The 27,234-nt window shown below is 46.5% G+C and overlaps 1 protein-coding gene across 3 annotated transcripts; it reads left to right on the top strand.

Annotated features, from left to right (window-relative positions):
- The first annotated feature begins 5,737 nt into the window (after positions 1 to 5,737).
- On the top strand, positions 5,738 to 18,905 carry enc3 (ectodermal-neural cortex 3). 3 transcript variants are annotated; one of them, XM_048977092.1, is made up of 3 exons: positions 5,738 to 6,431; positions 7,916 to 9,713; positions 13,839 to 18,905. In XM_048977092.1, exon 2 carries the CDS (start codon positions 7,923 to 7,925, stop codon positions 9,690 to 9,692), a length of 1,770 nt encoding a protein of 589 aa, XP_048833049.1. In that variant the 5' UTR covers positions 5,738 to 6,431; positions 7,916 to 7,922; the 3' UTR covers positions 9,693 to 9,713; positions 13,839 to 18,905. The 3 variants fall into 3 exon arrangements, with proteins under 3 accessions (XP_048833049.1, XP_048833048.1, XP_048833051.1); XM_048977091.1 differs by having other exon boundaries at positions 5,845 to 6,431; positions 7,912 to 9,713; XM_048977094.1 differs by having other exon boundaries at positions 6,386 to 6,525; positions 7,912 to 9,713.
- The last annotated feature ends 8,329 nt before the right edge of the window (positions 18,906 to 27,234 follow it).

Genomic DNA, 27,234 nt, shown 5'->3' with positions numbered 1-27,234 from the left:
CCAGTGTTATTTGCGATGTACGTCTGTTATGGTGCGTTCGATTATTTCTCTCCAACTCGGAAGAAAACGTCCGACATCAACGCCATAAAAGAGGCGTGTTTTCGCCGGGAAGTGACGTTTTCCGTTACGTTTTCGTCCGAGTTGGAGAAATAATCGAACGCACCATCATATTTCAATAGCTGTACCATAACATTTAATTTAAACATTAGAACAAAAAAAATCAAATAATTTTGTATATTTGCGGAATTTCGACGGAGAGCTTATGGATTTGGCTGTAGAGGAGGGTATATAGCACGTATCAAATTCAAGAGTTGAGAAAATAACTTCGCCGCCTCGTTTTTTGTGGTCTGAATGAATTCACAAAATAGACAAAAAGAAACCAACAACAATATTAAAATTATGTAATATGTCCAGGAGGGTACTAGGGCTGCAACGATTCATCGAGTGACTCGAATAACTCGATTACAAAAAATCCTCGATGCAAATTCTTTGCTTCCTTGCTTCGTGTAATCTGCACGACTAGGGACTGCTTAGTGATCACCGTGTTTCACTCGGAGGATTATTACTGTCGCACAATGTGTAGCGGGTTTGATTTGATGGTAAGATGGAGAAAGACAGGGAAAATAGCACGGAAAGTCAGCGAAAAAGACGTAAAATGTCTAAAGTTTGGGACCATTTCAAACAAATGAAAAGCGAAAATACTGTACAGTGTGTCCATCTTAAAACGGAATTATCTTACCACAATAGCACAACGTCAATGATTCAACGTCTCAACAGAAAGCATCCACTCCACAGAGCGGAACCAGTACCAGGTAAGCGCGAGCGTTTCACTCACATTCACGGCTAAAATAGACCTGCGATAGAAACGTGTTTATGGGCATATGTGTGAATAAAAAGTGTAACGAGATTCAGCCCAAGCTGCCCCCATTTTTCCTCTAAAACACTGATAACGCAACAGCAGTGAAAATGATGCTGTCGTAGTTTAACATGGAGCTGGAGCCTGTCTGTACACTAACAGTAAAGAGACGGTTCCGTTACAGAGATGGTAAACTCAGGTGGAGTGACGGAAAACAACAGTAGTGCTTGTAATCGCTACTAAACCTTTACTGGTAAAGAGCTGGCGAGAGTCCGTAATCAAACCAGCTGTTCAACAAGCTGAAAGGTGAAGAAAAGCGATGTTTTCAGCTGCTCCCACCCACCGCCGTTTGTCTTACATAGAAGCAAAGCTACAGTAAAGCTATACAAGTTAAAATAGAAGCTGTTTGTATGCAGATAAACTGTTAGCTTAGTTAATAATATAATATAAATAGCAAAGTGCTTTCTGTATGTTCCGGTAACATCTACACCATCTATTTTCTGCAGCAGGAAACATTGCGTCAAAGCGGAATGCAAGCCTCAGTTTTGAGCATGTTGATATGCTCACTTTTCTTCATTGCAAACCGCTCCTTTAAAGCCACTCACTCATTCTCTAACACACTTAAACACACACACTCTCACTCACATTCACTTACACACACATGAACATGCATACACCATTCCTACCTCATCCAGATACAATCCTGTCAGAACTTTTTTATGCCTCATACATGAATACAGAGTAATTTTAATTTATGCCTTAAAGATATATGTATACCTTTTTTCAGTAATTTTAAAAAATTTATTTTTGCATTTAAGAAAGTGTTTTCTTTAAAAAACAAAACAACTATGTACATAAATGCACTAAAAGGATTTAGTTCTTTTGTCAGTTGTATGGAGTTCAATCATTAAAAATGTTTCTAAAAAGGAAACCCATGAGTTGTTCATTTTAAGTGACCTGTCCGTTTTTGCTTTTTTGAATAGTTACTATTGCTCTTTAATAAGACAGAAGTATTTCTTATGCAATTACTCGATTAATCGATGGAATAATCGACAGAATACTCTATCACTAAAATAATCGATAGCTGCAGCCCTAGAGGGTACACTGATTTGAAAAATCCCGTATTACAATTTTTATTTTTATTAAAGGAATACATGCAGGGCCTCAGGAAAGATGCAAGAGCGACTGGGAATGAACATGAATGTAAGGGAGCTGAAACGCAGCAGCACGTCGTTAATTGTATTCAGCAGTGAAAGATAACTAAGTGAAAGTAAACTGCACTAAAGTCAGTCTGACATCCCTGTCATACATATTTAGTAATTAATTCGTTTAAATTTGAAATCTAAATGTATATTTCACACTTTATATTGAGTTATTTTCTTGCGCAAATGCTTTCTAAGCATAAATTATTTTATGAAATATAAATTGCTACCTGAGACAACTGAATCAGGACAGCGGGATGCATGTGCGCATATGCCTTCTACGAAAGCTATTTAATTAAGTGGCGAGAGCCAGGGTGCAGCAACGTCGATCTTTGCATTTATGGCGAGATCTCCTCTACAGCTCAGTTAAGCCACACTTCCAAGTGTATTAAATTACAGCTGTGGCTATGCTCTGCAGGGTGGTCGAGCTGCAGGGCGGTCGAGCTGCAGGACCAGGGCTGGCCTTCATTGGCATACGGTGACGCAAAATAACGTTCCCTGGACTGCGGTCCCGCATACCGTATATACATACATATACATATGGTGAGTGGCTCAGTAGGTTAACCTCTGAACCTGTGATGGGAAGGTCAAAGAGCACGGTGGTGTATGAGAAGACAAATGACAAAATCTGATGTACCAGTACTTGTGCAAATGGCAAATAAAGGATCTGAATCAGAATCGGCTTTATTGTCATACAAACCACTTGACATAATGAAACAGTTTCATTTCAAGTGCATGGATAGACCGGAAAAGTGCGGGGGATACACTGACACACAAAGCAAAGGTAAACAATAATGGGAGATGTAGGAAGAACAAATAAATATCAAATATAAAGTACTGATAGATAAATATATTTGTGAGTGCTGATAACAGTCGAATAACGGTGCAAATGGCAAAAGTGGCAAACTGTGTACTTAATAATTCAGCTAGCTAAGATGTGAATATCTCCGATATCACTGACATGGGTGTAGAGTGGACATGACGTGCATCTCTGGATAGAAACAGAAACTGCTACATTTTTGTTCATCTCTATTTCCAGTGTCAATGTCTAATTTAAGCCACGTGCACTTCTGGATGGTAACAGCAGAGGGAGCTAGAGGAGTATGACCGCCTGATTGAGTCTCGTTAGTTGGGGGAAATTTTAGAATCGCTTTGGAACTACAAACAAGCCGGGACCTCATTGCGAACTCATCATAAAGTCAAATTAAGAACAGACCTTTGACTCTTTGGAAAGTAGCTGAAGGCAGTCATAGATATAGCATCTAAAGACATAAGGAAAGAGTTGGAGAATTAAGTCCGTGATGAAGAAAGTGATTAGGGAGACTCTAATGAAGGTTTCCAAAGGTTTTACTTGGGTGACCAGATAATCCATATGATCCTGGACACCTTGAGCTGTTTCAGGTTTTACAAACTACCTTAAAAACCGAAAGGCTCCTGTGTTTGGCTAAATTGTTCAGTTCTTCTTGTGCTTTGGTTTGTTTCCTTGACTGAAAAACTCATCCAGCTGTTTCACATTAACATTAGTTGCACATGTATGATTCCAGAAGACCGACACGCAAAAAGAACTCTGTGCTTAAGTGAAATCCATCCATCCATCCATTTTCCAAACCGCTTATCCTACTGGGTCGCAGGGGGTCCGGAGCCTATCCCGGAAGCAAATGGGCACGAGGCAGGGAACAACCCAGGATGGGGGGCCAGCCCATCGCAGGGCACACTCACACATCATTCAAGTGAAATCCAGATCCTTTTAATTGAAATGGTAGGTTACAAATCCTGTCCCAGCTGAAGGTGTCCAGGATGACATGGATTATCTGGTCTCACTAGCTTTACCCAGACAACATTATCCTCCAGCAGGTGCTGATGACTACAGGACGGCAAACTCACGACTAAAGACATGCTGACCAAGGATAAACGACTTTGAATGTAAGAGAAGAGCGAGTCAACTAAAAAAGCAGGAATTTGTAAATTCAGCTGTATGAGCAGGAAACTAATAACGCAGATCTAGAAGCTATATATGTGCATGGAGTTTCTAATGGAGATGTGCAACAGGCTGGCTAGAGAGGAAATGCTTAAATAAACCTCGATGCTAGAGGCTCCTGCCAAGACCAGGATTATTGGAACAAGTTGTGCTTTGACATTCCTGTGAAGCTGTCATTGTAAGTACAAATGCACAGGTCTGCTTGACACTGCCCAGGGAGGACAATGAAACACGGTTCCTGGCAAGATATTGTCATGACAGGCGTTTCTGTTCAGTACCGAAGCATCGTGGAATACAATACCAGCCTTCTACTCAGAGCCACTCATACTGTAACCAGGGTTGGAGTATTTGCTGCAAACCGGGAGCATGTGTGTTTATGCTCAACAATGTTAACCCATTACTATGTTAGCTGAGAAGTATGTATGTTAGCCATTGCTAGTCACAGCGTCCTTTCATGGGGATTTACAGGGATTAATGAAATGTCACCCGCAAGGCTTCCAAAACAATACAACCTATATGAACAGTAAAGTAAATCTGACTGCGAGCTATGATTATGTCTGCCAGGTATCCCACTCTGCCGTCCAGATTTGTATACAAGTCTCTCTGTTCTCAGTGTGGACTTTGACCTTGTTAAAATATACTAAAAGCTATATTCGGCCACATTTTGGGTGACCCTATGTAATGATTTTGTCTGTCTCTTTAAGAATGGTATTCATGCCTTTCGATTTATATCCAAAGCCCCAAGGGCTAGTCTGAGGCACAGTGTGACTATTAATCAACAGCTGCAATGTGTGAGTAGGCTTAGAGTAGTGTTTGAGAGTACCGTTTGCGATGAGAGTAGCGTTTTATTATATGGGGAGCGAAATGGGTGAAGCGCAGGTTGTGGTTTAGTTCTTAGCATCCTTCACGATAAAAACCAGGTGTGGTGTAACCCTGTAATATAGTGGTCATGAAGAAAGGAGACTGTCTGCAACCAGTCTAAGTGAAAGGCTTATCACGACAGCTTTACGGTATGAAACGAATATGAATTTCAGATTAAATGTAGCTCCGTTATGCAAAATATTCAGACAACGTGAATGTCGAGACTGCTGATAGTACGTATACAAACAGTACTCCCAAAAATGATGACCTGCTTATGTACGTCAAAGCAACCCTGAGTGAGATGGGCAGTTAGAAGGTGGATGGATGCCGTACAGTCAGTTGCAATACAAAAATATTTATGTCACAATTAAAATATTGTTTTGGATAGCAGCTTGTACAAATCGAGGAGAAATGAGTGTCAGTGATGAAATGCTCCGAAAGAAGGTGGGGTGGGCACGGCCCCCGAAAGAGGACAGGCGGCCTCCTGCAGCCGGCAATGCGGCTTTTCTGGTCCTGCTTCGCTGCCGCTCCCAAGTTTCATCCAGTTTTTAATTATTTTTGCAATTTGCGAAAGCCACACTAAACAGCCCAGTAATCATGTGTCATTGTTAGATATGCCAGTCAAAAGAAAGCCTCGGGAATGTCTTACTTTCAAAATATCGTAATATGGGTGTGAAATAAAAACCAGTTAAACTGGCACTGAACAGCCTCAAGTGGGGCCGGACCAGCCACGCCAAATACCTAAGTCACAAGCCACTGCATATAGATTATTGTAATTCACGTGTAGTAATAAGTGACATTATGCAAAAGCCTTGGCTGCGCTTTGCTGCTCCACCGGGAAGGATATTGTCCTCGGGCGAGTGTCGCAACAGTAGCTATAACTGAAATAAAGCATGAAATGCGTTGTGCGGTATTTATCAAACGAGATTCCTTTGTATTGCGGTAGTTTGGCCTGCAGTTATTTTAAATTTTACTTTTAAACGCTCCGGCCAGAATCCAAGCCTTGCGCAATTTCATTTGACAACGTGCGATGCCTGTTTGGAACTGATGCTAGTAAATGAACCGGCGATTTAAACGTCGGGAATGGATAGAAGTAAAATCAGGAACGTGTAGCAGCCTCGCACATTTTGAAAAGTGCATTATTCCGACACATCCCCCAACTCCGGTTTGTTAGCTGGCTTCCATTGGCAGGAGCCTCACGCTGGAGGAGGAGCCCGCTGTGGAGCATTAACTTGCACTGGCACTGGCCTCCCAGTATAGGTCGTTCGACTGGCTCTGCGTGCTGCCCGGACTTACCGTGAGCCGCATTCGCTTTATCAATCAGCCCGATCGGCAAAGACCTGATGGGTTATCAGCGCATCCCTTTGGCTTTCGCAACCGGCGCCGGACTCACCTGAAGAGCGTCTATCCTGCGATCGAGGCTATCGGGACTGTTGGGCGTTATTGCAGGGCGAAAGACGGACGGCGGTCGGGCGACTAGCGGCGGCGCATCTGTGTCGCTCCGAAAAGTCACTACAGCCAGAGCGCAGTTTAGGTGAGCGTGGTCGCGGTCTCGGTTTCGGTCTCGTTTGTGAGAAGGGGATTGACAGATTTCTTTAGCTTTGAGAAGAGATCTGCCGCATAAGGATGTAAGTAGATAACCTCTTAATTTTGCGAGGAATTTCTGTAAGCGGTTCTCCTTCTTGTCCGGACGGGCTATCAGAAGTGGACACAAGTTACATTAGCGTTAACTGGCCGCGTAAAAGCCTTGGCTTTTAAGTATCGTTCTTTTTGCAACTTTTTAATTTTGTGTAATGCAGTTATGAATAGGATTCTTGAGTGCGGGTAATTATTGCGTAGAAAATACCGCAACGTCATATTTTAGGTTCGACAGAATCTTATTGACTGATTATGAATGACAATATTATACGGAATGTTCTACGTTAATAAAACGCAGATCGGCCCCATAATTAACATCGTAACTAAAACAGTAAAGGCAGAAAGAGTATAACCGGAGGCAATGCAGCCCCAGTTTGTAATTATATTTAGTAATTGAGCTGCCTTTCCAGTGTATTATTTCTGTCTAGCGTACTGCGATATAGCCTACGTACTCCTGCTTTAAATATTGTACATTTTATTTGTAAAAATGTGTGTTTTGTGTGTTTAGGTGTTTTCTAGTAGTTTCTAATATCTAAATATGTTATCATGGTAAATTTCTTCTATTCAGTTATATTGAACCGAACCACGTCCTGTGCAGATTTCATTTCTGTTCCAGGATTGGTGCGTCTTTTGATCTAACTGGGGATCCGCTAACATTCAGATTTGAACGCGAAGAACTTGATACGACGGACGTATTTACATAAAATACTGCGGATGTTTGCGGTCCTCTCGAGCCAAAATGATATCATGAGTTATTGGTATTACATGAGGTCTTGTTAAAATACTGATAAGTGCAGGAAATGCGGCACACATACAGATCTTTGGTTACTGCTTTGTCACATAGTTAAATTAAAATCGCATCAACACTAGACCCTACAGCACGCCTGGCAGATATTTAGTTCCTATAGAGTGTGTATAGATCGATCAGGGTGTGGCTTCTGCTAAACCAGCGTTAGCCTTTATGACCAAAGTTATCTGGGGTCTGTTGCTCAGGGCATAATTTGGCCAGACTATATAAATCACGGTTCTTGTTTTTATTTTTGTAACTTCTAGATCAAAGGTCAGTCTACAAGCCACATGTGCTACTGCATTCCCAAGAAGTGTAGATCTTCCTGGTTAACTGAATGACCTAACAGGAAAAGAGTAACAATTTACACCAGCTGTTCTTTGTTGTTAAAGACCTTTTGCATGTTCAGAAAACGGGGCTTTATTGAGCTTGCATTTCCTTTTTTCCCCTTTGAATATAATATGACTTCCCACACCCTTGGCAAGCTCTCAGAGTCTTTTTATTTTTAAGATAAGGCGTAGGGCAGGGGTGTGTGCATGTATATTATCGCGGCATGCAGTTTTCTGATTTTTCCTTCCCCCCCCCCCAGTTAGATTGACAATGTCCGTGAGCAGCCACGAGAACCGAAAGTCCCGATCAAGTTCTGGATCTATGAACATCTATCTGTTCCACAAGGCGTCGCATGCAGACAGCCTCCTGACGCAGTTAAACCTCCTGCGGAAGCGCTGCATCTTCACTGATGTGGTGCTGCGGGCCGGCAACCGTGCCTTCCCCTGCCACCGCGCTGTGCTGGCCTCTTGCAGTCGCTACTTCGAGGCCATGTTCAATGGGGGGCTCAAGGAGAGCCGTGATGCTGAGGTCAACTTCCATGACTCACTGCACCCTGAGGTGCTGGAGCTCCTCTTGGACTATGCCTATTCGGCCCGGCTCATCATCAACGAGGAGAACGCAGAGTCTCTCCTGGAGGCAGGAGACATGCTCCAGTTTCACGACATCCGAGACGCGTCGGCCGAGTTCCTAGAAAAGAACCTGCACCCGTCTAACTGCCTGGGCATGATGCTACTGTCCGACGCCCACCAGTGCGAGCGGCTGTACGAGCTGTCCTGGAGGATGTGCCTGGCCAACTTTGCGTCTCTCTTCAGGACTGAGGATTTCCTCCGTTTGCCCAAAGACAAAGTTCAGGCCCTGATTTTCAGCGAGGAGCTCGAGGTGGAGGATGAGAGCCTGGTGTACGAAGCCGTAATTGCCTGGGTAAAGGCCGACATTCAGAGGAGACATAGTCACATCCCCGAGCTGCTGCGATTTGTACGCCTTGCCCTTCTCCCAGAATCGTACCTGCTTAAGAATGTTGTGTCAGAGGAGCTAGTAATGGGTCACAAGCTGGGTCGGGAGATAGTCGATGATGCGGTCCGTTGCAAGATGAGGATCCTGCAGAATGAAGGTGTTGTCACCGGCTTCTGTGCCAGACCCAGAAAGGTTAGTCAAGCACTTCTGTTGCTGGGCGGCCAGACGTTCATGTGTGACAAGGTTTACATGATAGATCATAAGACCAAGGAGATTACCCCCAAAACGGACATCCCCTCTCCTCGGAAGGAATGCAGCGCCTGCGCCATTGGGTGCAAGGTTTATGTCACCGGTGGCAGGGGCTCCGAGAACGGGGCCTCCAAGGACGTGTGGGTTTACGATACGCTTCACGACGAGTGGTCAAAAGCCGCACCCATGCTGGTGGCCAGGTTTGGTCACGGATCTGCGGAGCTCGATCACACCCTATATGTCGTGGGTGGCCATACTTCTTTGGCTGGCTCCTTCCCGGCTTCCCCGTCGGTGTCCCTCAAGCAAGTGGAGCAGTATGACCCACAGGGGAACAAGTGGACTTTGGTCGCCCCACTGCGGGAAGGAGTGAGCAACGCTGCCGTTGTAGGGGCCAAGAACAAGCTTTTTGTGTTTGGCGGCACCAGCCTCAACCGGGACAAGTTCCCTAAGGTCCAGTGCTTTGACCCATGCGTGAACCGCTGGACAGTTCCTTCCATTTGCCCGCAGCTCTGGCGCTACACTGCTGCCGCCGTGGTGGGCAGCCACGTCGTCGTCATCGGCGGCGACACGGAGTTCTCCGCCAGCTCCGCCTACCGCTTCAACAGCGAGACCTTCCAGTGGTCCAAATTCGGGGACGTCACGGCCAAGAGGATCAGCTGTCACGCTGTCGCATCCGGCAATCGCTTGTATGTGGTCGGGGGTTACTTCGGAGCACAGCGCTGTAAGACCTTGGACTGCTACGACCCGTCCACAGACACATGGGACAGCGTTACCAGCGTGCCGTACTCTCTAATCCCAACAGCGTTTGTTAGTACTTGGAAGTACCTTTCTGCATAGGAGTGAAACCGCACCAGTCTTGTAAGTAGTTTCGTAGAACGTTGCATTGTTACGTTTTATACCTTTGAGAATTGTGTCAAAGAGGCCTTCACTGCCTGTCAGTGAATTAACCTTCTGTGTGTAAATGCATTTTGTATTTAAATCAAAGTATTAAATCATGTTATCCAAATCCTCTTGGTGTGGCGAAAACAGGGAAAGGAAGTTAGATGGGAAAAAAACGATGTTTCCCCCTCTCACCCAATCATGGAGGAATCTTGGGAATGTTGTGCTGGACTTGGGGCTGCTGTAGTGTTTACCTTTCGCGTGGGCTGCCCTGATCTGCGCTGCTGGCCTTCCTGTCGAGCACGGCCTAGATGGGGGGGCTGGCTGGCTGGGTGACAAAGCCTTTGATGTTGAAAGGGGGTACTGAACAAGCGGTTTGGTGTTAGAGTTACAGTGTGGAATGCGAGGTAATTACACCGGTAATTACAGTGCTGATACTACAGCATAGGACTCTGGAGGAGAATTAATGGATCACTGCTTGTGTAGAGGCTGTTAGGTGTATGAAATCCTCCAGGGGCAGCTGGTCATTTGATTGGTAGGAGTTGAATGCATTTGTTCGTTTAATCTTTTTTGTGGGTGGGATAAAGCCTTAAATAGCCTCAGAGAGTCGGTGGGATATTGAGGGTGTTTGGAAATGGACACGGTTTTTTGTTTTTTTCCCCCCATTTGGCTGCCGTCGTGTCTTTAGCTGCCAGGTGTGGCCTCTCATTCAGTGTTTTTAGGGAATAACCTTCCAAAGCTGTTTGTTTACTGTAGCTGTGTGTTAGCGGGAGTCGCCGTTCAGGGCCCTTAATGAACAGGCAGCTTGGTAGCCAGGCTGAAGGTGTAAGCGGCTGCTCTGCTTGCAGTGCGGGAGCCGCGCCGTGCGGGAGCCTCGCAGTGTGGGAGCCTCGCAGTGCGGGAGCCTCGCAGTGCGGGGGCCTCGCCGTGCGGGAGCCTCGCAGTGCGGGGGCCTCGCCGTGCGGGGGCCTCGCAGTGTGGGAGCCTCGCAGTGCGGGAGCCTCGCAGTGCGGGAGCCTCGCAGTGCGGGAGTCTCGCCGTGCAGGAGCCTCGCTGGAGATGCTCTAAGCCCTGCGACAGTCTTTGGCGCTTTACCCTGCCTCTTCGCTCCTCCTAAAGTCCTCGGCAGCTCTACTGTAAGCTCTCTCCTCCTCTGCTGCATGTGCCGGGCCTGTTCCAGAGGCTTGTTTGTCCTGCATGTCAGATGTTGGAGGAAGGGAGGGAGAAGCTATATTTTGCACTCTTTGGCAGCCAAGAGCGGCAAACCTAAAAATATCCAGTGCTCCCAGAGCTTCAAACTTTCAAGCCGGGGTCAGAGGAGAAGCTGGCCGCTTCGCTCAGCCCGTTTATCGCCACGTCACCCCTTGGTGTGCCTCACCTGCGCCGCGTGGACTTCCTGTGCAGTCGTCGGCCTGCCAGTCGTTACTTTTCACTCCCAGCAAAATGCCCTCTGTCTTGAGGACGAAAATGTAAATGAGCGTCCATCTGGTGAGTGTTCACTGTACAGATGCGTTTTATTCCCTATTTGGCTGTTTCTTCTATCTAACCCTGGTCTTTGGACTCTGCGCGCATATGCGTATTGGTTGTCCTCTTCCAAGTTCTTACCAGAATAAGCAGCCTGAAAAAGAAATATTTGTTCTAGTAAAAGCAAAGCCTGTTATGGTCTGTCCCTGGATGTCCAATAAGAAGGACACTTAAACAATTGCAAAGAGTCTCAAATATCCCAGTGGCTTCCGAATGAAACCGATGGAGGACCTTGCTCTAACGTGTGCCTTGTAAGGGTTTGACGGGGATGTCAGGCCTCCTGTTTTGATTTGTTTGGCTCACTTGGTGGAACGTGAACGGAGGCCGGATTAGCAGCTGAGCTGTGACCGTCCTGGACCTCGCTTCTCCCGCCGCTGTAAGGCGAGATGCTGACTGGCCTTCCTCTCCCGCCTTTCCTGCCGTCTGGCCCGGGATGTGGAGTGCAGGCGGGGGGGGGGCATTTTAATGAACAGAGCCCTCGACGCGTGCAGCGAGTCACAGCGGAATGGGGTCAGAGGTCGCGGGCCCACGCCGGTTTGCCTCCCCCGCCGAGAGGGGGAGGGGCGTCACGCGTATCGCTCAGCACTAATGTTTTATTAATGCCCCCCTCCAAAAGGCAGCTGAATGAGCCATTTTATGACACCTGTGCTCTTCTGTGACACTCACAGGGCTCCATTCCGCCTCGGCGTCCCCAGAGAAATCAACTCGCCTGATTATAGCCTTAAGCGTGCCTGAATTTGCATAAATCTAATCGTGTTTTTTTTTATTGCTCTCTTACCCTCTTTGTGTCCACTGGTGGCCAGAGGAGAGATTGCTTAAAATCTGAATGGTGGTGTCACGTTAATGTGATTACAAGTAAAAAGTTAACGAGCTGTCAGCTTCATTTAACATTTAACATCGTTACTGCCTCCTCCAGGGCGGTCGGTGTATATGATCTGCTGTATGTTTGGACCATTTAGCTATAAGGCTTGGAAAGCGTGTGAGCAGGACAATGGTTTGCTTTCAGGGAGCTGGCAGTGCCGGTCCGTTTGTGGTGTCTTGACCTTAGGCGGCAGACTTTGACGCCCCGAGACTCTCTGACATGCTCTCGGGAAGCCAGCTGTTGGATTTACATGTCCGGAGATTCGTGTTGGATTTGGCAAGTTCATTAATTAATATCGCTGTGCTTTGGGTGCCTGTGAGGGACAGGGAAGTTGAGCGGCCTTGGATGAATGGTGGGGGGTTATGGGTAAGTGTGAGGTGGGGGGAGGCAAACAGATGTATTCAGGGTCGCCCATCTGTAAGCCTGATTATTCCGGCTGAGCGGCTAGTTGCAAGTGAGGCCAAGTGACCTTGCCGAGGGGTCAATGGTGCTGCTTGTGGCGTCTGGGGGGGGCCGGGGCTGTCTGTCGAATTCAGTAATAAGGTTGATAAGCGTAACTGAAATGGCAGCTGTCTTTCAACCGTGACGATGGCATGATGAGCTTTGGTGACGAATTACAGCCCTGGTGACTGGCTGCTGTCACCGCACACGCCATGGCGAGGCCGTGAGTGTCCCTCGAGCTCCTCGCTGAAACGGGCGAGCGGGGCCTTAACTCAGCGATCCGTGTCGCCTGTGGGTGTGACCGCCGTGCACAGACCCGAATTTCAGGTTCCGATTGGAATCTGGGCAGCGGGTCAAGGATGTGACAGGACGGGGAACCGGTTTAACCGCGTCACTCCTTTTCTCGACTGGGACCGCTTCTCACCGTGAGAGAGTCCTCTTTCACGCAGTGGTAGATATTGGCCCGAAAGCTCGACTTCACTGGAAACACAGTGTTGTAAAACTCAAAGGTGTGTCAGCAGTGCTGTTGTAAAATATGTGATGGGTATCTAACATGCAAATACGCCGACATACCTCCTGTGTTTGCGCTGAACACGACAAAGGAGCCTAAAACTACAATTCTTAAGAACCCTGAAGTGCTGATGGGGAGGGGGATATTTTTAATTTTGCTATGTAAAACCCCCCAGGCAGGATAACCTGCCAGAATATCATGCTGATTTTTGGGAATGTCTGACACTGGGTTGTAAGCGGGATGTTCTGGACTCAGGAGGCATTTCAGTGGGAATATTTGTGGTCTAAATGGTTAAATGCACATTGCTTTAATCTCTAAATAAAAACTTTCCATATTTCAGATCCACATCAGATGTTGGATGTTGTAGTCAGTGTGCAGTGTTATTGTGCAGTGTCAGTGTGCAGTGTTAAATGGAAATAATGTGCTCTGCCTGAGTGCTTTCAGCTGAGGTGTGACCATTTAAACAGATTTTAGCCATTTAAGTAAGACAACCAATGTGAAACATTTCTGCTTGATTAAAATATTCATTATACGGTTTTCTTCAAACCTGCCTTCTCAGGTTGTGTGATTCATATACTTTTTATAAAAGCTGCTTGTTTTTGTTATACACCCAAAATTGTTGCAAATAAACAAAAAATAAATCACATTAAGTGAGAAATTCGGGCTTGTGGCCAATTTCTTAGAAATTAAGGAATTTTTCATAGCGGAAATTCCCAAAGTTTTCCTCGTTCCTGACCATCTTCCCTCTTCTTTCTCACACCCACAGATCGGCAAATCTGCATGGAATGTGCTTATGTAGCCCCCCCCCCCCCCCCACCGCCTGCGGAATTCTAAGGGGTGAGTGGAGCTGCAGCTGAAAAGATGAACACCCCTCTGCTCTGGTGATCACACAAACCTCGTGCCAGATTTGCTCCTTTGGTCAGGAGGAAAAACAGTGGACCCCCCCCCCCGTTTTATATTTGTTCTCTATTTGAATGTGTCTGTGTTTCCACGTTAGCGACTCTGGGGGGGGTTCAGAACGGAAGCAGGGAAGCTGGTGAAAATGCAGAGAAGTTTATGGGGTCCACTGAGGCTGTGGGGGGTCCTCTGGCCTGGAGCGAGGCACACTGCGGACACACATGGGGGGTGTTCCAGCCTTCAGGGGGCGCCTTGCCCACCCTCAGCTGAGCGCGACGTGCTGGACGAGACCTGCTTGCATAGAGGGAGGGGGGGGACAGCTAATTTAAGCCAAATGGCTTTAAGAAGTCCACCAGTGCCCAGGAGGGCGACGCCAGTGCCCAGGAGGGCGACGCCAGTGCCCAGGAGGGCGACGCCAGTGGTTAAACCAGCCGGCGGGTAGCCGGGTCGATAGCGGTCTGACGTTTTGTGAGGGGTTTCGCTTCTTTCTGTCACTCGCTGGCCTTTCTGAGTGAAGCAGACACGCTGTAAAACACTGGCCGCCATCTTTAGGCAGAGCCTCTCTCGTACTTAACGGTATTTATATCTCTGGGCACAAATTGGCTTCTGTTTTTGGCGTCTAAATTCGTCTTCTATCACTGCTAAAGTAGCTATGCAGAGAATGTTGGACACATGAATGAAGTTTTGTGTGTGTGTGTGTGTGTGTGTGTGTGTGTGTGTGTGTGTGTGTCTGTCTGTGTGTGTTTGTGTGTGTGTGTGTGTATGTGTGCGTGTGTGTGTCTGTGTATGTGTCTGTGTTTGTCTGTGTGTGTCTGTCTGTGTGTGTCTGTCTGTGTGTGTGTGTGTATGTGTGTGTGTTTGTGTGTCTGTGTTTGTGTGTGTGTGTGTCTGTGTCTGTCTGTCTGTGTGTGTGTGTCTGTGTTTTTTGTTTGGATCCTCAGGGTTTTTTTTTCTTGTCCCATCATTTATTCACTTTTCTTTACACCTTGACTACTGCGTTAAACCAGAATTAATACTGTAAATATTTGCTGTATGTTGCTGTATTGTGGCAGTCTGACAGCTGGCCCTATTGGTTAAAAATACTGGACATATTTACAGCAGTAAGATTGTTGTACTCTGGAAATGTGTAAGGAGCATGTCTGTCCAAGTCCTGTTGACTTGTCTGTTTATGATTTTAGCTTTTTCCTCTTCATGTCTTGTACAGTCTTATTTTGCACATCAGTTAGACTTAGTCTTACTTTTAATATTTAATACTTTGTCCCTTGAGCAACATGAATGATTCTCTCATCTTGCACATCTCACTGAATGTCTTGCCCCAGTAATGGCCTGTTGCTGGGCGTTTCGAGAGCCAGATGGTCTGATGACATGAAATCTTACTGCTTGCTGTTCAGGTGGCAGTCCGGTGCCTGTGTCGCAATAGTTTCCCCGTCACATAAATAAACTTTTGTAGAGGACTTAAAAAAAGAGTGATTATTTCATTACATCTATTGGAATTTGAGTCAATCTAAACTTCCTCACGTACCTGCAGGCTCAGAAATGTATCCGAAAGATTTGTTTGTTGGTTGGGCACCCAGTCGACTTGCAGAGGTTTTCTTCCCCTACACAGGAGTTTTAGAATTAGAATTTTAGAATTTGATCAGTGATCATTGTTGACTCCCCACAGCACACAGTGCACAATAACGAAATGTGTCCTCTGCATCGAACCCATATGTGACATTTTGCTTCTCCCATCTGTTTCATGCACCATTTTGTATAAATGATGTAATAATGGATTGGCACACATTCTTTTCAAGTGCTTTGGGGCAACTTTGTTACGAAATGGCCTTTATAGAAATAAAAGATGAAATGGATAAGGTGTATGTCAGTGAGGAAACAAAGTAAAGGCTGTTCTATGCTATTTTTTGCTTTTTAAAAAAAATTTAGAACAAAGGATGCAGCCAGCCGGTCACACCGCCTAAAATTAAAAGCAAACCTCACAGCCCCGATCCCCACTCCTTGTGAATGCACGACTTGCACCAAAGTTCATAGTCCGTCTGGCCCCCCACTAAGGATCTGACCTGCTTTTCTCACTTACAGTAAGGAATCCCATCCGAGTTCACCACAGTCTATACAGGAGTGTTATTAATCCCAGAATGACCTTGAAGCGATCGCACGTGGATGTGTGAGATCCACCTCGGCTTTCCCGGGAATCTGACACACCCCTCATTACTCCCAGCCTCACGCTGAGGATTCACTATGGGTCTGGCCAGGATGCTCCTTCCCTCAAAGCGGAACGGTGTCTCTGTTGCATTCCTGCTGAATTCCAGAGGCAGGCCGGGTGACGTTCCGGAGCCAGACGGGCCTGGCCTTGCCATGGAAAGGTGAGACCAGGAGCTGCTCTTTCTGCCGGCGCTTTCTGCCTTGGCTAGCATACGGCGTGGGGTTAGGGTTGGATCCCTCCTGGGGGGTGGGCGACAGACGGAGGAAATGGAGAACAATATGAGTCAGTGAAGCTGCCCTTCTGCCACCGTATCTGATAACCGCAAACAGTCACCGAGATTCTTGGGGGAAAAAAAACGACAGGAAGTGTAGGGCATCCAGAGCATCTCTGGCTGCTGTGTTATCGGTGAGATAGGCTCTTCCCCCTCTGCTCCGCCATGGCACCTCCCTGCCATAAGAAGCAGGCCCCTGAGCGGCCGGCGTGCTGCTGGCCGTGCCAGACTGGGGAGGCCGTGCCAAAGAGCACAGCTGTGCACGCTCTCAGAGTACGGGGGCGGAGTAACCAGAGGACATCTGAAGACAAAGTGGAACCAGTTCTGACTATCAGTAATGGATAACCTTTACCAGAGGCGTACACTGGGCCTCCTCTACCCTGCCATCCGGCACAGCAGGCCGGCGTGCTGCTTCTCCTTCTGTTTGCCTTGGTTTTTAAGTAAACATTCAGTTGTGTGTATTACTTTTGGTATAACTGCTGCACGGGATGGTGTATTTAGTATAACTTAGCACAAGGCAACTGGTATAGAAACTTATCTATAAAGAAAATTGTCACAAATGCACATCCTATATTTCACATTTTGTTTGATAAATGCATCTGACAGGTGAACACATTTCCATTAATCCGTAAACTGTTGTATTTTAACGCCGGAACGCATTTGCTAATTCACCTGAGAATATACGGCCCTGCTGATAAATAACCCATGGCCCGGATTTTAGTGCCAGGCAGCAGTAGCTAATTAAGGCTGAAATAAAGAAAAACTACAGAAAGGTAAAAAGTGTCATCCAACATAAATAAAGAAGACCGTAAAAACCCTTAAATTTGATAAGCACCACGACAATAGTCCAAAGAGCCCTTCCTGCTTAAAAGTGACATCATCATTTTTGGTGAATGCAGCCCATTCACACACACTCTGTATTTAATAACAATTCAAACACGCAGAAGAAGGAGAGACATCTCATTTTCAAACAGAAATCCGGAGCCAGGTTATGAGGACGACGAGCTTTTCAATGGACCCATTGTTACGGGAAAATATCATGCCGGCTGTTTCAAACCGATTCCACCAGCGGCACAATAAAAGGAAAAAACAGCCGTTTGGCTTTCAGCGTCGTACAAACACAAGAAGCAGAGCGACGCATACAGAAGGAAAGGGATGAAAGGGTCTGAGGAAATGGGGCAGTGCTCCGTGCTGTGTGCGTGTGGGAGAGAGAGCTAGAGAGACAGACTGGGGGGGGGGTCACATGTTTGTTCTGACCCTGAGGAAAATGAGGCCAGGGTGTGGAATGGGTCAGCTACCCAACTGCGGCATGAGTCTGCAGTGCTGAGACACACAGCTGCCCTGGAACACAAAACTCCCCCTGAATCAGCTCAGCAACCTTCTGCCAGCCCCTCCAAGGCGCACGGGAGGGGGGCACTGGCCTACAGTGAAAAACAAAGCGAGCTCAGGTCTTAAACTACTCAAACCAGACAAGGACAACTGGCAGATTTCATTACACTGGAACAATGCACCATGAAAAGTACCCTGAGTGGCATATTGCTATTCAGGTAGATAATATAAATGTTTGAAACGAAAAAGGCTACATGAAGGCTAGGATGGGGGCAGTTGGGGGGTGGGCATAGATTCAGACCACGTTCGGTGATGCAGGTTATGCCACCGTTAGCGTTTGAGCCACGGACCACGATAGAGTTAACCCCTAACCCTAACCCTTGTCTTTGGCTGCTGCAGTGGCCCTGACAGTGACAGGTGCGTGATCGGTGCCTAGCGATCGCAGACAACGTGCTAAACCACCAGCGCCTTGGAGCACTGGCTGGATCTGCGGCACCTCTCACATTCGGCTGCCCTCCCACTGGGTCAGGCTAAGATGCCATCGGGCTCCGCCCACTAGCAGTCGTCGCCATGGCGATCCCTCTGACTCCACCTCCTCTGTGCCTCTTGTACCTCCAGTGCATGACGAAGCTGAGGTATTACCCATCATCTTGGGAGCCCTGGCTGGAACATAGGGTGGTGTTACATTGACCACAGAGGATCCTCTGGAGGTGGAACAGTCACATGTGCTTCTAGCTCAGCTGCTACCTCTTTTCTCTTTGAGACACTTTCTGCAAAAATTATATGCCAAAGTAAATGCCTACAGCAGTGTGCAAGCCAGTCGTATAAAGAGGCAAATTGGTTTTAGAACAAATGCTCAAAGGCTGTACAATTAGCCTACAACTGAACGTAAATCCTTTTCCTGCCGCTTTGAGGTGTCTCCGGTCTGTTCCAGCGGCCTGTTTCTTGGCAGAGTGCAACATGGATCCTATTCTTAGCGTTCGCAGGCAAAGTGCCGCTCGCACAAATTAGCAAGTGTTTGTCAGGGACCCGGTCGCAATGGCCCGTGCAGCTGGGTCGGCACGGAGAGCTTAATGGCTGTTTACACAATAGGATAATTGCACAGTAACTGCAGCAGGCAGGCATGGATCATTGTAGGCTAACGGGGCTGCAGTAGCCGACTTGGCTCGGCCTGAGGTCTTTGATGTGCCGCCGCCTCCTTAATAAGCTCAGGTGCAGGCACAGCAACCGCTAATACACTTATGGGGGGGGGGGGGGGGGGGGGGTAATTGCTACCTGTCAGTCAAATATCGGCTCATTATTTTACAGAGATTTGTCGTCTCTGAGCTCATCGGTGCCCTAGAGACAAAAGGAGAAGGTCTGGGATATTCAGCACCCAACACAAACCTGCCAAGCCCCAAGAATCCAAAATTGGGGCTCCCCCTTCTGCTGGGGTTGGTGTTACATGACAAAACCTGAACACTGAGGTTGACCCGACCCGGCCGGGGAGGGGGGGGGGGTTCAGGGAGTGCCATGGAGCTATGGACATTCCCAGGATAATTAAAACGTTTGTCCTGATGATACAAACCAGGGGGAGGATTAAAGACGGCCAGACCGCCCTCCCAACATGCGTTCATACAGCAATAATGTGCTTTTGTTTGAAGACAGTGGGCTCATTCACTCCTCCGCAGATTCACATTAGTAAAACAGGAAATAATTCCGAGTTGGGGTGGGAAACAGGGGCTGAAGGCTTTGCCCTGAGGGTACAGCAAACAAAGGCAGGCTCCAATGTCACAGCCATTATGATCGAGTTTCCAAAAGCTTCTGCCAGGGTGGGGGAAGGGGGCACGCAGTGCTCTCAGAGATGGCATTTTGGCACATGTGCACAAAATATGAATTATTAAGTCGCGTCTGCTTCTGATTAAGCAGGTACTGTCAAAGGACGGTGCTTAAAGCTATGACCTCATCTACATTCTCCATCACATCTATTTCTGTAGCTTTAGGTGCTAAATATTACAGCACAGTGCAAAAGTCTCAGACAGTCAAAGGAAATGGTGAAAGCTCATGATCAGGACAGTAAGTGTATATTTGCTCAGAGCAAAAATACATTTTGAAATTAAAATATACACAAATTAAGAATAATGCAATAAAAACTGGGATTTCTTCTGTCCTCCGAAAAGTTCCTGATATCTTGCTGGAGAGCAAGATGAACAGCTTCAGCTCTCCTCAGGGGCACCCCAGCCATTCCATGTATTTGTTGAATTTCACCACCAGCTCAATTAATGAACTAAATAGGTTTTAAGAGTCAGTGACGTGCTGATTAGCCATAGGAGACGAGCTAGTGGTTGAGCCACAAAAATGAGCGTATTGGGTGGTTGCTGTAAATGCTGGGGTGACTATAGGAAAGGTATGAAATGGTTTAGCTAACACTTTTACAGACATGATATAGTTTTACACAAATGTGAAGGTCATTTAAATATAATTTTCTTTGACTGCCTAAAACTTTCACATAGTACTGTACTTTTATATTATCATTGTACATTAAATATACTACTTTAATGCCTGGTGCTGGTGACAATGCAAGACGATGTCTTTAATATTAATCATTTGGGCTGCTTTCTAATTAAGGAGGAAAAAAACAAACTACAAAGTAGAGTAGAACCTAGATGGCCTGATATGTGAAATCCCAAAGGGGCTGGAAGGGTAATTAAAGACCAAAGTGGAGGGGGCGGTGGCATAAGTGGTAGGTACACTGAGCAAATGAACGGCAGAAGAAAAAAGTTGTTCTGGTGACTTTTTACATCGCTGTCCTGTAGCTCGGCGCAAACACAATGCATGAAAATCAGTCTGAAATGTCCGTTGCCTGAAATGCCCCCCTGTCGCCTGAAATGCTCCCCTATCGCCTGAAATGCCCCCTGTCGCCTGAAATGCTCCCCTATCGCCTGAAATGCCCCCCTGTCACCTGAAATCCTCCCCTGTTGCCTGAAATGCCTCCCTGTCACTTGAAATGCCTCCCTGTCACCTGAAACCCCCCCTGTCACCTGAAATGTCTCCCTGTCGCCTGAAATGCTTTTCTGTCGCCTTAAGCATGTTCCCTGCTCCATAGGGTTTGTGTAAAACAGATGCATTTCATTTCTGCATGACAGCTGCCGGTTGTAACTGCAGCACAACAAAAGTTTTATGGGACGCCGGAAATGACGAGGGGCCTTGGTGTCTCCCAAACCATTAAACTGTTTTTATAGGCCATTGACCCCCCCCCCCTTATCATAGAGCGGCCAATCAAAGGAATAGATTAAAAACAAACAGCGACAGACGACTCCCAGTTCTTGGAACTCTTTGTCAGTTTGCCGCCGTTTATGGATCCCTCAGCTGGCAGGAGGCCTCGGTGGGGAACTCTGCTCTCAATAAATATCTAACGAAGGTTCCAGAATATCACAGCTTTGGCGTAAAGCCGGGCCAGCCATGCTGCACTCTGAACCTTACACTCATGCCCATGCTGACTCAGAGCTGCACAAAGGCTGTTACACTCATGCCAAATGTTTATTTTTTATAGTAAGATAACAGACACCCTGCCCGCAGAGATGATGCTGGTGATTTGCTTTGATAATAGGCCGCGCTTTGCTGAGACAGTATTCCTTACCCCGCCGTTAAGCAGTCAAATTACACTAGGAAGACTGAAAGGCATTTAGCTACCACATAGCTGCTGTGCCAGTGGCGTTATTTTGGATGCAGTGAGCATCGCCATAGGAATTCCTCTCCTTAGGTGACAGGCTGATTTCTCTGGCTTGGAGCTGCTAAGGAAGCTTTGAAGGTTCATCTTCAAAGTTATTTTCGTCAACACTGTGGGAGTCTGAGGGCATTAAGACAGCCGTAAAGCACGTGTTCGAAAGGGCTGCTTGTGTACCAGTGAATCTTATGTGAATGCACTGGAAGGTTGTCTGAAGCTAAACAGCCCCCCAGACCGTTATTTGGAGCAGAGGTTCGGGGGGGGGGGGGGGGGGCACGCTGACATGGCAAGCAGGTTCAACATTCTTATTATGCAAACTTCAGAAAGGTTTTATAGCCCTTGTCATTTTCATTATTTCACTATGTATTTCAAAATGCAGTCAAAATCTGGACACATTTGCTGAAAATGTTTTTTAATGAGGTAACATGTCCGAATCAATGCCCGTACGCGTCTGCAATCATGGAACGTGTCATGGAAGCAAAAAGAAGCTGTTTTTGAAGAAGCTAAAATCTCTTGGTTGTCGCAATATTTAACTTATAGCACTTCATTGCCTCGGGCCTTTCACTAAAAGGTGAGTGAGGGTCAACTTTTAGCAGTCTTTGTGTTATCGTTTTCTATTTGCTTTATTTGACATTAATTACACCAATCAAAATCCTTGAACTAAAGTTGATTCTGATTCTATTCACCAATGAGTTACTTACTGTCTACTCGTGAAATGTTTTAAGTGTTAAATGTTTGTGTTGAAGTAGAATTCAGCATTTAGTTTTTCTTGTGGTCCATCGCTGGCTGGAACCCACCATCCCCATTCCGCAGAGAGCCAGCAGAGCTCACAGCTACAGCTCTGCTGCTCAACGTAACTATGACAAGTCAGTGTTCTTAAACAAGGAGGACAGACAAGCATGTGTACAAACAGGCAGAATAAATAAACAGTTGCCTGTGCTGAAGTGGTCTAAAGAGGTGGAATTCTCCACTTTGGCTGGCAAAGTAACTGTTTGTTTTGGCAGCGCTGGACAGGAGCTGAAAGCTGGGATTAAAGAGCATAGCACAGCGGAATGTTCAAGTCCATGCATACCTACATGTAACCTTCATGCTTCCCCATGTGCAAAATGACGACCTTCCAGGACGAGGACTCCCCACAACACAAAGGCCTGACCATATTGGAGCATCCATCCATCCATCCATTTTCCAAACCAGGGAACAACCCAGGATGGGGGGCCTGTCAGACACTCACACACCAATCACTCACACATGCACTCCTATGGGCAATTTCGCTACTCCAATTAGCCTCAGCATGTTATTTTGGACTGTGGGGGGAAACCAGAGTACCTGGAGGAAACCCCATGATGACATGGGGAGAACATGCAAACTCCACACACATGCGACCCAGGTGGAGACTTGAACCCGAGTCCCAGTGGTGTGAGGCAACAGTGCCAACCACTGCACCACCATGCTGCCCCGCAGTAACAATAATAATAAAAATGATCAGCTTCACTCTGGCATTTCATGACCATGGTGAATTTCTAGTTATTTACCTCTTACACACCCAGAGCGTCCGTTCCTGGCATCATTCTTGCGATCGGCAGATCGCAGCTTCGAACCCCACTGGGTGCAGTTCCTGTCTTTGCTGTCGCGACGCCCGCCAGGGCTTTATAATGAGGTCTACAAGGGACGGTGGGTCGGGGATGGATGGGTGGCACTACCCGCAGAGCATCCGTTCCTTCATCACTGCGATCGGCAGATCTCTGATCAACTTCAGAATGGAAGCTATGAAAGGAGCAAATGTTTCAGTTATATGTTATTTGTGGCATTTGTGGTTTGTTAAAAATTATTTCTTAATGAGGGATTTTTTAAAATTTATTTCTCAGCTTAAATTGACTTCAGTTAAAGATATGATTTGTCTGTATTCTTCATTGTGGGATTAATTTAAAAAATAAGTGATGCTTCCACGCCAGTAATTGCAGAAGTCACCACAGCTGGGTTTTTCTAAAACAGTTTAGCTTATAAGATATACTCTAGTATTCAGGAATAGTGCATCACCTAAGACTGAAAATACGGATGAATGTGTGGCGACCTCCTCGAACATGGCTGGCAGTCCCAGACCAGAGCGGCCGATCTATTTTAGGTTCTTAATGGCCGTTTGTTTTCTTAACTAAAACTCCGGCGACACTAAACAACAGAAGCTGCCGTTTCACTGATTTAAGTCCTGCAGACGGGGCCCCTCTCTCGGGGGCGTGTGGATCGGGGTCAGCGTCGCTAGTGCACGCACCTGCTGTTTTTGGGCTTCCAGTGTAGACCTCACTGGGCTGCTTCTCCTGCTTAGTATTCAGGTGCAGCTCCGCCAGCTCCATGGAAAGTGACTTAAATCAGCGCAGGTCCCGAGCTGCCCCTCGCATGGCTCCGAGTCCGGCTCCTGCCCATGGTTCTGGCTTTGTTTCCGCGCGCTGACGGCGCTTGGAGGGGACCCTCCTCTGTGCCAGAGGACATGTTCCACCATGGCTTTGATCCTTCACATACTTCTATCACCTCCAAGCTCTATATTATTATTATTCTGCTGATGGCCTTGAATGCTCGTCTATACCAGTGGGATTTGTGGTGGAGCTGGTACCCCAGTCTGGGATTGGGTCCAGGCCCCCTGTGACGCCGAGCAGGGTAACCAGTTACAAGATGCATGGATGGATAAGGCTGCGAAACAAGCTGGTTTCTCTGCTAGTTTATGTCTAAATTGTCTGTCTGTCAGTCAGTCATCATCTGTACTTTACAGGGGGAATCTGGGAGCCCATCATCCAGCCCTAACCCGAACCAGACTCAAAGGGGGAGCCCGTCCTCCAGGGGGCGGCAGAGGAAACCCTTTCCCTAACCAGACCCAAAGGGGGAGCCCGTCCTCCAGGGGGTTGCAAAGGAAGTCAAATGAACGAAATCCCGATTTAATTGCTCCAAGTGGCTAAAGTTCAGCTGTAAATATGGAAGTGTGAAATGTGTAAATGTGTCACTAGCACACACACTTAATTATTCAATTCCTCAATTATTCAATTCCTTTTTATATATTAACAACACAGTCATCCCAAGGTGCTTTACAAAGGTGTTACGACATCATTAAGACAGAATAATACGAAAACAGCAAAAGGAAACGCAAATAAATGACAGAAAATATTATATTTTTTTTGTATTTTTCTTCACCAAACAACATGCCAGGTGGTGCAATGACTCCGCAGCTTCAGAACGAACCCCGGATCTCCTTCCCCTTACAATAGACTGTATGTAATTAAGTGATTATGCATTTATATGAGAGTGATTCACATGGGGACCAATCCCCAGACAGGCGGACGCTGAGCGTGGATGGAAAGATTGTTTAGAAATTACTGTTTACAAACATTATTTCAAAGGATTGTTTTTTTGCTGTTTTGGGGGGGGGGGGTCACGGAGGAAATCAGGGAGTTTAGGGCTCTGATCTTCCCCCAGTATCGGTGCTTAACTAACTGGCAGGCCACTGCACTGGCTGACAGACATTCATGCCAGTGGACATGCACATGGAGATGCCTCAGAATGTTCAAATATTCAACAGCTACTTGTCAGGCCCGCAGTACTGTTTGTAAGCAGTGTGTTTGTAATACTCGCGTATCCTATTGAGTAAGCTCGATGTTTTTGGTCAAACATGAAGCCCATCAAAGCTTCCCCCAAGCGGAAGCAATCACTCCATTGTGATTCAGATCGCCAAGAGAACCACGAGAAAGAAAGATGCGTTTCAGTGGTAAGACGTCACAAAGTGCTGGAGTCCCGTATACAGAGCTCTGTTCGCCTCATGTATGGCGCGTGGTTTCCCAGCAGCTGCCTGATGACCTTGTTTACAAGAGCTGAAAATAAAATCCAGAATATTCTCAGGGAACAGAACACACTGTTATTTAAAAAAAATGCTAAACTGAAACAGCAGAGCTGCGCTCCTCCTCATCGGCCATCTGATTCACTCTTGCTTTGCGTTAAAACGCTAAAGAGAGACCAGCCGTCTGCATGTAGCCCTGTGCTAATCATACAGGATCGTTTACTCATCTTTTTTGCTTTGTTTACTTAGCATCTTTAAGCTCGTTAAACAAATCAACCGAATGTGGAACACATTTTTCCAGAAAGTCTGCCCTCCAATCAAACATCATTAACAAACCCATTAATTTAACTCTGCGGCCTCGCAAGATGGCCGTGGGTGGTTGCAATAAATCAAGTGGTATTTATCAAAATGTAAATTCAGCCTTTTTTAAAATTGCAATACAAAAAACCAGACATGGGTAATTAGCTGGCTGGCATGTGGAGCCATCATCTATGGACTTAACCAGCAGACTTCAGTATCAGACAAGGTACTGTGGGGAGAACCACAAGTATTTAAAGATGGCAGCAGGGTCCGCCTTAAGCTGCTTAAGTGCTCGTTACTTCCCGACTTTATGTTTTCGCCTCAAAATGTTTCCATACTTGTTATTTTCGGTGTAAGATGAAACATCACTGCAGAGAATTAATGCATTAGAATTATTGGGTTTCCCATTAAGTGTTACGGAAAGAAGACAGGGACACTCCCGAAGTTCTCATGAAGGAAGAAGGGAGAAGATCTGTTATGAATTGGACCTGGACAGAGAAGCAAAAAGTTCTGCTCCCTTTAGGAGAACATCATAGTGAGGCTTCTTTTCTGTGCCACATCACTCTTATGGATGAAGCACACTTATGGTTTATAACAGACAGAGGAGATGTTCTTACATATAATGTTACAAATGCACATGGTGGCATCCTTCACACTAGCCCCCAACCCCACAACTGGCAGCTTCTGCTTAGTCCGTCTGTTCTTTCATAATCCAACGGTCTAGACAAATATTGCAAAGACCATTGAATGCATCAGGAAGCAGGATGACCCCCATGCCGAGTCGGTCTCAGACTTCATTTTCAGGCACTGTTGTTCACTTTACCCAACATGCTTCATACAAACATCACAGGAAGCTTGTAGCCGTTATTAGATTTAGGAAGAATTAGGTAGTAATCAATTACTATTATATTACGGGTTTTCAAATGGCGTACTGGGATCCATATTCAGACTGAAAGACAATGTAATGCAGACTGCGCGATTGCACTGCCCCCACCCCCAGGTTGGCAAAAATTGCTGAGGGGGGCCCGCCTCCACGTGGACTTGCGGCTCATATTATAGATTAATTATGCATTTATCTTGTGAGTATAACTCCTATTTAGTGGATGATTGAGTTGTATACAGCAGTTATTTTGGAGTTACACAGCCACCATACAGACTGAAGCATAAGCACATCGGTTCCCAGCTCTACGGATGTTCTCACGATGCTCACCTGGGGTTTTTGCCAGACACATGGAGCTTGGGAACTTTGTCCGAATTCACCGTGGCACCTGAGCATGAAACCAAGACAGGCGTTTCCTATCTAGAGGGAACCTTAAGCTTGATGACCCAAACCTTCCAGGGTCGTGGTGATCCTAAAATTGGAAATGTGTTGGCATTTACCACAGCCGAAGTTCTGGTCAAGCTCCTTCAAGGGGGGAATCGTCTAGCTGGCTACACAGCTATGCAAATTAACAGAAGTCAGCATTTAATTCCCCCAAGAGCAGAGACTTTGCATCCATCATTACCGATGCCTGTACGCTGCACTAACTGGGTGTCAACTTTGTCTGTTGTAACAGGAAATAGTCATTAACAGTACAGACATAACACAATTACTTAAACTCATATGAATATATCACAGTGGAAAACACTGCCAGCCTATCTT

Source organism: Brienomyrus brachyistius, chromosome 15 (genome assembly GCF_023856365.1).
Source record: "Brienomyrus brachyistius isolate T26 chromosome 15, BBRACH_0.4, whole genome shotgun sequence".
Taxonomy (NCBI): domain Eukaryota; kingdom Metazoa; phylum Chordata; class Actinopteri; order Osteoglossiformes; family Mormyridae; genus Brienomyrus; species Brienomyrus brachyistius.
Note: the sequence above shows the minus strand (reverse complement) of the source record. Positions and strands in the feature narration are given on the sequence as shown.

Bases quoted from the DNA above. Each gene is read 5' to 3' on its own strand.
- enc3 (XM_048977092.1), top strand. From the start codon at position 7,923: ATGTCCGTGAGCAGCCACGAGAACCGAAAGTCCCGATCAAGTTCTGGA.